The sequence below is a fragment of the Echinops telfairi genome, unplaced genomic scaffold (genome assembly GCF_000313985.2).
Source record: "Echinops telfairi isolate 266 unplaced genomic scaffold, ASM31398v2 ScPeMD7_23;HRSCAF=83, whole genome shotgun sequence".
NCBI lineage: Eukaryota > Metazoa > Chordata > Mammalia > Afrosoricida > Tenrecidae > Echinops > Echinops telfairi.
Window position 1 is genome coordinate 61,880,983 of NW_022103920.1, and position 12,877 is coordinate 61,893,859.

Below are 12,877 nucleotides of genomic sequence, written 5' to 3' on the forward strand. Positions count from 1 at the left end.
TATATATATATATATATAGAGAGAGAGAGAGAGAGAGAGAGAGAGAGAGAGAATCATCCTGTACAAACTGTTCAACTTGATTTTCCTAATTCTCTGAATTTCCAGTTGAAAACACTTTCATATTTCCCCATTTGTTCCCACAAGCAATTCCATAGTTAAACACTGAGGCATGTCATCATATCAGTATCTATTATCCCCAACCCCTTATATCCATTCATTTTCTCTAGGGCGCTAAGGCCCCTCCCCCAAGGAGCTAAAGCATTTAGAAGATGAAGACATTTCTTCTGAAGACTTTAACAGGAGAACCCTAACCCACTAGGAGTAGATTGGGCATCATTCAGTCTATCTGTTTCATGAGCATTTCCTACTGGGATCCACGGTCAAAGGGGCAGATCTCGGCAGTCCTCTGCTGTATTCCATTTGAACATTGGGCCTCCATAAAACGGATATTTTTATGCTGACAGAACACTTGGCTAAAATTCAAAATTGTATAAACTCAGCCTTTCCTCGATTTGTTGCCTCATGATAAACTCTTCAATAAGGACATTGAAGTGACCTTTGAGCACTTTGCTCATGATCAACTTTCGCTGCATCATCGCAGGAGAGAAGAATGTGTCCCAGGGCCACAAGTACCGAGTGCCCATCAGAAAATCCTCAGGCCCTGTCTCTCTAGCCTTCCTCAGAGTCCATGGCATCCCTCTGGATCTTTCCAGAAAACTTCTGGAGAAAATGACACCACTATTTGGAGGCTCAAAGGGCGGCAGTAAAGAGACACTAGTAAAAACAAGAAATTCGCAATAAAATTATTCAAGACCACGCGAGTAACGTGAACAAGACTAGTAAGTTTTGCATACATAAACACATTTTAGATTATGATTATATAAAACAAAGTTGAGAGGATGCTACTTGCTAATTGTACTTCACTGATAGCTGAAATCACCTTTTAAAGGCTTCTTAAAAGTCCAACTCTTTGGAAAGTAAAATAAGACTTATATGATATGTTATCTCTTTATGTAGCCCATTAAAATATTATTTCATAATTTTTGATACCTTATCATTCTGTATTCCTACGGTAGGAACCCATATAGCTGTAGTTACACTGTAAACATCTGCTTCCGAAAGAGGTTGCAGGGATTTCTTCTGGAGAATCTACTTTGCTGGTCTCTGTCAGATTTGGGGGCTGGGGGTGCCCTTGATTTATCATGTCATATTCTACATTTCTTTGTGGATCCACCTCAAGCATACTGCCTCCAAGGCAGAGTCGGGCCCCTAAGCATTCCATCGTATGGTTCTGTTGTTAAGCAACACAGAGGAGATTTTTCACACAGTGAAATTAAAAAGGGGGGGCTTTTGGGGGTAAGAGCTTGTTATCCGTATGTATTGCTCTGCTCCAAATATATTTCTGACATCAGAAAACGTTTATCCTGATCATTGCCTACCTTAAGTAAGGAAGTAATTGAGTCTGGAAGTGAAGCATTAGCTCGTTATTTAAATGCCATCCTTACTCAATTAACATCATTTTCATGAAAGTGACGTGTTGAGTGATCAGATGGATTTTTAAAATGTCCTTATTATTCAGCATCTTGCTTTTGGAAGTGGTACATGAAAAATAGATACGTTAGCATGGAATAGAGTGGCGATTTTCTCTTTGGCACTAAGTTTGTCAGTCCAGACTGTCGCCTCTGTCTGATTAGTCACTAGTGAGTTGTAGTGCAGAGGAAACATGTGAAACGAGAGTTCAGAGAAACTTAGGACAGAGTAGAATTGCCCCTTTGGGGATTCGTAAGCTGAAAATCTTTATGGGAGCAGAAAGTCCTATCTTTCTCAGAGTGACTGGTGGGTTTGAACTGCTGACTATGTGTTTAGCAGCCCAACTTCTAATCTACTACACCACCAGGGCCCTGCAGTCACTATGGGTTAGAACTCATGGTACCGAACAACAAGAAGGAAATGTTGTTAAGTTGTCACGCCTCTCAAATATGTATGCTCATATAGTTGAGCACAAATGTCATAAACTGCTATTCCCAAATCATTCATAATTCAGTTATAGTATGTTCATATGGGACAAGTGACTTCATTCATATCTGCCCTACCTGGAATGTGCTCCATATGAAGCACATAACCAATGTTGCCTCTGTGTGTGTGTGTGTGTGTGTGTGTGTGTGTGTGTGTGTGTGTGTGTTGCTACTGGGTAGGCCAATGGTCGGAAGAGGCTCGGGATGAGGACACAGGTAAAAGCAAGGATGTTCTCTGGTCTAGATAGAGAGTAGGGTGGCGGACAAGTGCCCAACTGTGATTTTTGCTTAAGGAGAACTAATGGAGATGGTTATTCAACCTGAGACACAGCGCAAACTTTCTCACACAGACAAAGTAGAGACTACATTACTGGGCTTAGCTGAACGTCTAGAGTGGGACTAACAGTGTCTTTGTTGCTCAGTTTCTTGGTGTTTGTAACAGTGCTCATGGCATCCTGAAGACCACGCTGGACAATTCGTCTTCAAGCTGGTATTGGGCCACCTTTGAGTAGAGCAGATTGTTGATGGCTGCAGAGAACTGTGAAATAAGAAGCCTGCATAGTTCTTCACATTTCTCTTTGGGATTATTGAAGGCCAGTATACTTGGAAAGGAAAGCATTTGAGCCTGGCCTTTAAAAAAGAAAAAAGACGTATGTGTTGGATAAATTGAAATGAGAACAGAAACAGACAAGAAACCATAAACAAGGAAACAGGATAACCCTCCGCCTGTTCCAGGCATGGCAGGAAAACGAGTCTGGGAGTCAAGAAGAACCACTGGGGTAGTTGAGACTAGTGGCCATTGAATACGTGGTCATCATTGCATTTGTGTGGATTCTTGTTAAAAACACATTGTGTGACAGCTCTAAGGTGAGCGAGTCACCTGTGTGTGTGTGAGAGAGAGATCTTTCTCTGAGGTATAAGGTCTAGTTTGAGGAAGCATTAACCTGAGACGGTACACACCAGGACTCTGTAGTTGAAAAGGATTGAGGCTTTAAAGACTTCAGCCTCACAAGTCCAATGGAGCGATGCTATTCTGTCTATGGATTACTGAGAATTGGAATTCACTCAACAACAGTTGTTTTTTTAGGGCCATGTACTGAGGGGTGGGCAGGAAAAATGAACCTTGGACGAAAAATGCTTGTTTTTGTGAGGTGGGGAGAGTACGGGTATTCAAATTTACAATGAGTTGGGGAGGAGGAGAAGTCAGGAAAACGCAAGGGAAAAGCACATAAGTAGGAGCCCAAGATCATCAGATTTCGAACCACAGAGGATGAGGAATAAGAGCTGGCCCTGGATTTGATCATTTGCAGGTCAGCAGCCTCACCAGTACTTGTACTGTCATTCTTATTGTTCCATTTATTCCCATAAGCTAAATTCCTGGGAGTGTAATCAGGCCAGGACTAATGCTGCTTTTTTATTTTGTTGTGGTTCTTGATATGCATGCCACATTATCTCCCAAAAGAACTCTACTAATTCAAAATGCCACCTGCAAAGCCCGAGAGCACTTCAACTACATTGGGTGTTAGTGTTACAAATGGAAGCGTTCTTAACCTCTCTGTCTAAATATTTACCAGAAATCATCTTAAAAAACGAAAACCAATGAAAAGCAGGAGCAAAGGTACCCTTTAGGGAAGAATGCTGAGGCTGGGTAAGGATGGAAAGAAAACTGGAAGTCTTGCTCTTGGAAAGAACTGAAGAGGAGGCGATGAATCACATACCAGCGAGCAAGGGGTATGCAAGACAAACATCAGGCCTTTCCCCTAACCTGCCTTTTGACAAAGTAACTAGGAATTGCCCTTCTGGATTTTCCCTTCTCTGTATCCAGTAAACTGATACCGAGGCAATAGCATAACGTTGGTCAATGGAAGGGGTTTTAAAGGAAGTTGCAGAGTGGTGAATTGGTAGAAGGCTTGAAACATGAAATCCTGTTACTCCTTTAGTAGGTCGCTGCTAGTTGGAAGAATTTTTGGCATTTTGTTTATTCTTTTTTAAAGGAAGGATTGAAACATGCGTTGTCTTCAAACTGTAGAGTAACCGTTACGGTGTGGACCATTTCCTTGAAATGCCAGAGGCGACCCTGTCCGGCATGTTAAAGTTCAACAGTAGATGATTATATTACATTATGTGGGAAGATTTTGTACCTACTATTTTGAAACAAATTGGGGAAATGTGACCTTAATTGGAATGTCCATAAGTGGCAATATAACCACAAGGCTGTAGAATCATAACTCTGCCTTTTAGTCCAAAGTATGCAAGGAAGTATTGGCTTATTCAGGATATGTGCAAACAGCGGGTTCTCTACGAATATGATCGAATATGATCGGAGAACCGTCTTTAAATCTTCAGAGCTAACCCAAAGCAATCAGCCCCAAGCAAATCAAAACTGAGAAATGCAACTCTTAGAAATAAATAAATACCAGAAAGGTTTAGCAGCCAGGAACCCTGTACAGAAATCTAATGAGAGAGATTGTGCTGGTCATCCAAAGCAGTGGAGAGCAGGGACACCCAGGCAGCAGCGAGGCCGTCTCCCTGAAAGATGTGGATGTGGTAGTGGCACTTGTTGAGAGGTCGTCAGAGGCTGCCAGGAGCTTGGTGCTTAGAACTAGCTTCACTTGTTCTGATTCCAAAGATGCTGCTGGTGGTCTGGCTTCCTGGATGCCGACTTTCCAGGAGAGAGGACTTTGACAGACTTGCATGCTTGTTCTGCCAGGCCGGTGTTATTCTCATCGTAATGGTTAAGTGGCATTTGATTTTACATAGCATACTAAGTCTAACTAGACTTAGCAGATAATCACAGCCAAGTACAATAAACCAAACACTAATGATAATGAGTTTTGTATGTTCAAATCTTTACTCTGTCTGCCCTTCAGGAACCAAGTTAAATTGATAATGAAAATACACTCCAATGAGTTGACCCAGAATAAAAATTTAGTGAACAGAAATTATAACTATTATTATTAACCTTTTGAGTATTTACTGAAATTTTCCATCGTGTCAGACCCTGGACAAATGCTAACTGCTTACTTCTTTGTATATGCTATCAGTATATCATTCCCATGAAACCCAGCGCTACAGAGTCGATTCCTGCTCAACGTGACCAATGGAGGTTTTCTGAGGCTGTACACTTTTTATGGGAGCAGAATCGTCTTAACTGTCTGTCATCAAGTGGCTGGTGGGTTTGACTCACCGACCTTGCAGTTTGCAGGCCAATGCTTACCTGGGGGTGCCAGCAGGACTCCTTGACCAGTGTACGAGTAGATGTCAATATTCCTATGCCTCCATTCTCTTTCTAAAAGAAAAGATTCACAGATGAAGTTTCCTGCCCCACAGCTCCTCTCAGGTGAAATGTGACAGCAGCTCGGGCTTACTTCCTAGAGTTCATTAACGCACAATGCCGTTGCTTCTTTTGTTTCTTATAACTAAACCCAAGACGCCCAAGAGATTTAGGAGAAGCCACTGTTTCACTCTCAACAACATAGCAGCATGATGATGAGATAGCTAGAAAGTACAATCTGTATTTCCCGAGTTAAAGGAAATGATCCCACTGAAGAAGCGAGAGTGGAAAGGTAGTGTCCTATCATATTCTAAAAGAACCGTGAAGGGCTGGTATGCCAGCACTCCCATGTTGCTGGGGCCGAAGCTAAATTGCCCAGTGACTCACAGAAGACCTTTGGCCGAAGCTCAGGCCCACCTATCTCCCCCTCTCCACTAGTCCCAGATATGGCCTTGTGTTGGGGTGCTGCAGTCAGTAGGAAAGTGTTTCCACACGTCTGCGCAGAAGGCATTCAGCAAATGTTCCCTGGACATCCCTACTCCCCCTTGGAAGCACGACTAGCCTTTGCCATTTATTGTATTGGCTTTAAGACCTTGATTGACTTTAGTCCGAATCCTGTGCCAGCCCACTCCCCCCACAGAAGACAACAGGGAAAACCAAAAGGACAATAACAAAACCCACACGCTGGAAAGCACCTTTGGCTTTCCTCCTACATTAGGGCATGATGGTGGCAACGACTATGATTACTTCGAGTGAATAGTAGCTATGTTGCTGGGCGCTTAGGTATAGACACTACTTTTGTTGTGCCTGAGCTAAGGTGAACTCCAGACTGCTAACTCGCGCCTCTGCTATGGGGTTGGGACAGAGCAGCCCCGTTTTTATTTCCTAAGGGCACTATGAGGTCAGGGGAACTGTTGGTACAGAACAGAACAGATGGGCCACCTGAGAGTGGCGTTCTTCACCTACATCACCGAGGCGAAAAGGTCAAACAAGGCCAGTCCTTCCAAGTGAGCCCTGCTCGCAGCCAGTAAGAAAGAGCTGCAGGCTCTCCGTCCCCAGCAGAAGAAGCATCTTTGAAGACAACAGGTCTGATTTCCAGGGGTATGTGGCCAGCAGTGCCTGAATCCCTTTCGTGGGTTCCATTACACCCCCCGTTTGGCGCAAGGTGAAGCCATTGGCGTCCAGGAAGAAGCAGAAGGCCTGCTTTCCTTGAGGACAGACTAAGTCCGAGCAGTGGTTCTCACCCCTGGCTGTATACGAGAGTTGCCTGGACAGCTTTCAAAGCTTACCTAAGCCAAGGTCCACCTGCTCTGGGGTGTTCTGGAGCTCAGGGCAGCCTTGAACAAATAACAGGCTTAGAGACGAGTGCATGTGAACCTTCGTGATACCGTCTAGATGCTGACGACTGAAAGCAATAATCTAGTCCATTCAGTTCTCTAAAGGTAATCACTTCGCCATGCAAGCATCACTTGAATGCGCTAGAAATACAAACTCCCAACCCAGATCTATGGAATCAGACTTTCTGTGGTTGTGAACCAGCATTCTAGCTTTTAAAATCTTATTAGCTTAATAATTTTAATAAGACTTCCAAGTTCATCTGGTAGACATTGAGCCTTGAGAACCACTGGTGTAGGCCGAGGCCTTGTTACTCATACGGTCCATAAACCAGCAGCGTCTAGGTCCCCCGGAGCTCTTTAGAAATGCAGACTCTCAGGCCACCCCGACCAAAGAAATCAGTATCTACATTGTAAAGATAGCTTCAGGTATGTGTAATGGCAGTGAGCGTTGGAATGTATAAATCCCCCTGATTGTATAGTGTATTACACCTGGGCTCTAACCATAAGGTCAGCAGTTAGAAGCCATCAGCCACTCCTAAGCGAGAAAGCTGAGGCTTCCCGCTCCCACAGCAAGTTACAGCCTTGGAAACCCCAACAGGCAGTTCTAGTCTGATCATTATGAGTTTGAATCAATTTGAAGGCAGTGGGTTTAGTATGGGGTGGGGGAGTGGTGGTGGGCGGGGTGAGGGAGGTGGGACTGGTAAGCATTTGTGAAAGTTTCAGAAGCACTGATCTAAGAAACATTAGCCAAATAATGTTCTCAAAAATAAATAAGTAAAAAGACTAGTTATCTTTCAGAGCATTCAGGTTAAAAGCAAGAGCATGGTGCGAGCTAGTCAGGGAATTGCACTCTGATTCCTCCCAACAGCAGTGCATACACGGGATGTAGTTCATAACGAGGGCATTGGCTAAAAGAAACTGTAGGTATAGTGGCTGTTGTCATACTACATAGAGCCCTGGTAGCTTAGTGGCTTATGCATTGGGATGCTAGGGGCAAAGATGGCAGTTCACAACCTCCAGCCACTCCTTGAGAAAAAGATGAGGTTTTCGACTCCTGTAAAGACTTATGGCTTGCAAACCCACAGGGGTAGTTCTAGCCTGTCCTACACGGGATCTACTCAATTGCAATGAGTTTGGTTGTTCGGTTTTGTGGTAGTAAGAATGGCAACTGCTTATCCAAAGGTTACTGTATAACTGTGTTTTCCCCTGTAGAAAACCAGAGACATCATCCATTCATTCTACAGATATTATAATATTAAAGCAAATTTGCCACATACTGCTCCAGGATCTTTCTATATGTAGAAAGGGAGCAGCCCATACCGCTATGAGCCTTACGTCATAGTCAAAGAGCAAGCAATACATATAGGGATGTTATGCAATCTTAGTAAAGCTACGTACGCTGAAGAAAAGAAAGCATGATAAGAGAAGGGCATAAGGAGTGACAAAGGAAGGGTAGTGGTGAGAGATGGAAATGTTCCCTAACGAGGTGGCATTTGAGCAAATCATGGGTGAGGCATAGCAATCAGCCACATCGCTATTTGTAGGACAAACATCAAGGGCAGGGGCCTGGTATGGAGGGAGGGAGGAAGAGATTCATTAGAGGGGAGTTTGGAAGGTAGTTGCTGCGATAGCACAAATATTCTTGTAAGCCAAATAGAACAAAGAAATAAGAAGGAATTTAGTCTTAGTTACCTAGTGCTGTGGTACAAGAGATTTCGCAAGCCAATAGCTTTAACAAATAGACATTTATTTACACTTTAGAAGGTTCCCAGGCAATCTTCACATGGCTTGGTATCTCCTGTCTCACTCCACCTCCTTCCCACGACCGCTCCTCTCCTTTGCTTTTGATATCTTATATCAAAAAAGATTAATTTAAAACACAGCCCATGCTAATCCTGGAACATGAATATAGCAACGACAGCCCATCCCCAAGTGGGACTATAGGCACAGACATAGAAGTTAGGGTTTACGGCGCATGTGCAGACACAATTCAATGCACAACAGTTTCCTACGCTCTTATGGGCCTGCAGACCTTGTTAAACTATAGTGGAGCGTCAGAAAGTTTGCGTGGACCTGGGGTTATACATTCCAGCAAGCTCCCCAACAGGTTGATACTGTTGGCTGTGGGTCACTCATAGAGTAAACACAAAGGAACGAGGGTCAAGAGCTTGAGCAACATGCTCAATGTCACACCACTGGTAAATTGCAAAGGCAAGATTTGAATCTCAGATTTTTGACGGCGAATGCTGTGCTGTACATCAGCATAATCTGTGGTATACCTGAGGACTTCATGCCTGATTCACCTGTAACTATGTGCAGGCAATGTAAAGGGCTTGACATTCTGCTTATAGAAGAGCTGTTTCTTTCCTTTTGTTTTGAAGGAGATCTAAAAACAAGGGAAATGGAATGCCTTGGTAGTTGTTGAAATGTTGTGCTACCGCTTGCGAATTACTTAAAAGATGTGTAGTGTAATTAACCCGGGGCCACTTAGAGACAGGTGATCGTGTTGTTGAAATACATATATATATAAATGCCCATGAGTCTTCAAACCCAATGCATTATATTTGCAGTGACTGACCTGAAGAAGTTGGTTACTCCTCAGGCTCTGGACTTGCATATGTCTCTCTCTATCTCATTGGAAGAATCGTGTGCTCTCAGACGTGGGCGAACTGTGTTAGTCAGATCCATGTAACTGTTTACATGCTCAAGTCCACCAGATTTCAATATAGAAAAAGCCAACAAACTAATAAATGACGGGGAGGTGTATTTAGTTTAAATTCAAGGTTCTGGGCCTTCTTCCAACGAGCTACGATGGTGCAGTAGCTTAAGCATTGGGCTGCTAACTTCAAGGGTGGCAGTTCAAACTCACCAGCTGTTCCAAAGGAGAAAGATGAGACTCTCTGCTCCCCGAAACATTTTGTGTCTTGGAAACCTAATGCTGCAGTTCTGTTCCTTCCTGGAGGACCTCTGTAAGTCAGAACGGACTGGGCAGCGGTAGGTTTGTGATCATAGCGTCCAGTGTCAAGCAGATGTTCAAAGGAAAGGGTGGTTCCCTGCGTCTGTCGTGTCTGATATTAACTGGGTCTTCCTGCCCCAGGTGGTGGAGGGGCGACGAGGTGGGGAGATGTTCTGTGTATGTACCGTATATGCCTTGATGATGGACACGGTTTGGTTTGGTTTGTTCCCCTTCCCTTCTGTTAATTCTGTGTTCTTTTTCCTTTGTGCTGCACGATTAGGACCCTGCAGTGGGACACAGACCCCTCAGTGCTGCAGCTGCAGTCAGACTCTGAACTTGGGTATATGTCTGCTCTTTTGTTACTCCTTCTATTATTTCTTTGTTACAATTGTGTTGAAATGCTTAAGCAATTGTTTACTCCTGTTTTTCTCCCCTTGTGTTGAACTTCCAGTTTGATCATTTTGTTTTCTCCTGTTACTTTTCCTTTAGACGTGTTAGGCCTTGAAATAAAAAGTCTCTCTTTGTGGAAAACCCCACAAAAAGATGGCTTTGATCTCTCCTTTCCCCTTTTAGTTCTACTCCTGGAAAACAACCCCCGAAGAACATAAACATAACCCCCATCTCTATGTGAAGGTGGGGCGGTCCGCAGATTCTGCAATGAGAAACAACTTTGACTATGTCCTAACCATCCTTTCACTTTACTACCAAGCTGTCTTAGGTCAAATTCTGTCCAAGATCCATTAACCCGAGGCCATTTTTTGGTCTAAGATCGGTATTAAAATGTGTCCTATTTATTTCCTTTCCTTTTCACTCCCTTGGGGATTCAAAGTAAACATTTAAACAGATAAACTTTCCTATTAGAGCAAAAGAAGATTTGTTCAATTCCCCAATCCTAAAAGAATCTTAAATATCTGGTGTGAGATAATTCCTCCTACATGCTAAAGATAACACTTTTCAGAAGGAAAATTATAATCACAGGTTAAGGAAAAGTGCTTCAAAATATAAAGTGAATCCTCTAAGAGTAAATCACATGTCCTAGAAACATAGTTTATTTCTGTTACAGGATTTAAGTGAACGATACTCACACAGAAGGTATTTCCGGTGGCTGTTCATACCAGCTCATGCGCAAACCCCGGAAAGCTGAGTGTGCACCTATCTTCCTAAGGCCGCATTCAATGGCTTTCCATTGGTAGCTTGTAAGCAGCCATACAGGAGATATTTACACCACGGTCATCAGCAAACAGGCACTTCCTGAACCACTTCATACCCAACTGGCTTTTAAACATTTATCACCATGTCACTGGATATTTCATTATATAAACTGCAAATGTTATTGTAGCAATCTTTTAAACTATCCTCCCCCTGAAAAAAAATATATACACCAGTGAATCCCAAAGTGCACTTTTATTATTTATTTTGAATTCCTGACAGTTTCTCAGCATGTTGTCTCTGGGTTTATATCCATGACCATACCTGTAGTAAGAGCTTTAAGAATTACCTGCTTGTTAAGTTAAATGCCAACTGCCTGTGTCCCTTGGTCTATGCAAAGGGCATTGCTACATTCGCAACAGCACTAAACTAAGGAGCTATCCTGAACACCTGCAGTAATTGATGTGCAATTTCTGTTTAGCTTCACCAATCTCTTGGCTATATAAAAATCTAGTCCGTGTGTGTTACCTTTCAATTATTATTATTTATATAGTCGAGGAATGTGACTCAATCAAGCAGTTAAACTATTACTGTATTGTCAGGGCAAGTTTGGAATGCAATTCTTCAATCTTCCGTGGTGTCTAAAAGCACAAGGAGTAGCAGGCACTGGCAGTCCACTGTGTGCATGGAAAATATGACAGTTTAGGGGGATTGTGGCATTTATTCCCTGAGGTGGAGCAGTTGACAGCTTTCCCACTTATATTTGTTTTCCAAGCAAGTACTGGTGAGTCCGCCGATTAAGTCCTGTCCCTACTCTATGGTAATATTGGTGTCTCCTACCGCCCCTCCCACATTTTCCTTCCGAGTGGAACCACTGAGTCAGTGAGGGGCCATACGTGATGAGACTGTTCACCAAGAATAGCTTCCCGGAGAGCGTTCCACAGGAATGCGCAGGAAATATTAGTTGACAAAGGAGATTGGTTACATGCTATGATTTCACATATTATCTTAATGAAAATTTCCCCTTTTCATTGATCTTCTGATAGCACAGTGATCCTCTGATATCCATTGAGCTTCCAACCACAGGTTGGGAATTTGAACCCTACAGGAGAAAGATGCAGATGTCTTTTCCTGTGAAGATGTCAGCTCTCAGGAACCCAAAGGGGCGTTCCACTTTGTCCTACAGGGTCCCCGTGAGTTGGAATAGACTCAGTGACAGCAGAGAGCCGTTGGAGGTGGGGCAGTCTTTCTTTCATGCCTAACTTCATGAAATACACCTTAGACAACAATAAGAATTTTCCAGGGAAAATTTTGTTTCCTCTTCTCAAGCTTTGACATGGGGTTTATCATAGACCACTGCTGTCTATACCACTTCCATTTTTCAATGGATTAATTGAAATATAATTGACATAAAATAGATTCTAAAAATTCAGAGTGCACAATTTAATGGATTTTAGCATATGCATACACATGACACCATAGTCACAATAAAAATAATGAAATGCCCATTTTCTTCAAAAGTTTCCTGTGTCCCTTTGTAGCTTTCACTCCTACCTCCCTTCTCCCCCCCCCCAAAATAACTGATAGGCTTTCTTTCACTGTGCATTACTTTGCATATTCTGGAATATTATATAAAGGAAATCATACAGTATAACTGATTCATTTCACTTCAAATCAATTTTGATATTGTGTTAGTCTGGGTTGACTAGAGAAACAAATTCATAGACACTCGTATGGGTAAGAGAGAACTTTATATCAGAGCAATTGTACATTAAGAAAACATCCCAGCCTAGTCCAGGTTAAGTCTATAAATCTGATATTAGCCCATATGTCCATTACCAGTCTACAAATCCTTATTCAGACTCACAAAGCACATGCAATGATGCCAAATGCAGGAAGATTGACATAAAAAAGATTTCCAGGTCAGTTGCTGGAAAGTCTTGTGGATCCAGTGATGGTGGAAGCATCTTAGTGCTGGCGTGGATCTCGTGAGTCCTCCAGCTCCAGGGCTCTAGCGTAGCTCCATGTGTCTTGGCATCAGGAATTGTCTGTGTCCCACCTCCAGCGAGCTATTGATCTCCGTAGAGCCTCCATATGAGGTCATCAAGCAGCAGACTGATTGACAGGTTAAACTCCACCCGTCACT

General features: G+C 42.9%; 1 protein-coding gene across 6 annotated transcripts in view; it reads left to right on the forward strand.

Annotated features, from left to right (window-relative positions):
* Nucleotides 1-12,877, forward strand: part of DYNC1I1 (dynein cytoplasmic 1 intermediate chain 1) — a 321,188-nt gene that overhangs the window by 22,794 nt on the left and 285,517 nt on the right. For 3 of the 6 annotated variants that reach the window (XM_004702674.2, XM_004702675.4, XM_045288884.1), the window contains exon 4: nucleotides 9,863-9,922. The exons of the other annotated variants lie outside the window; for them this stretch is intronic. In XM_004702674.2, the coding sequence (XP_004702731.1) occupies nucleotides 9,863-9,922 (60 nt within the window). The remainder of the gene's footprint in view (nucleotides 1-9,862; nucleotides 9,923-12,877) is intronic. 6 annotated transcript variants of the gene reach the window in all.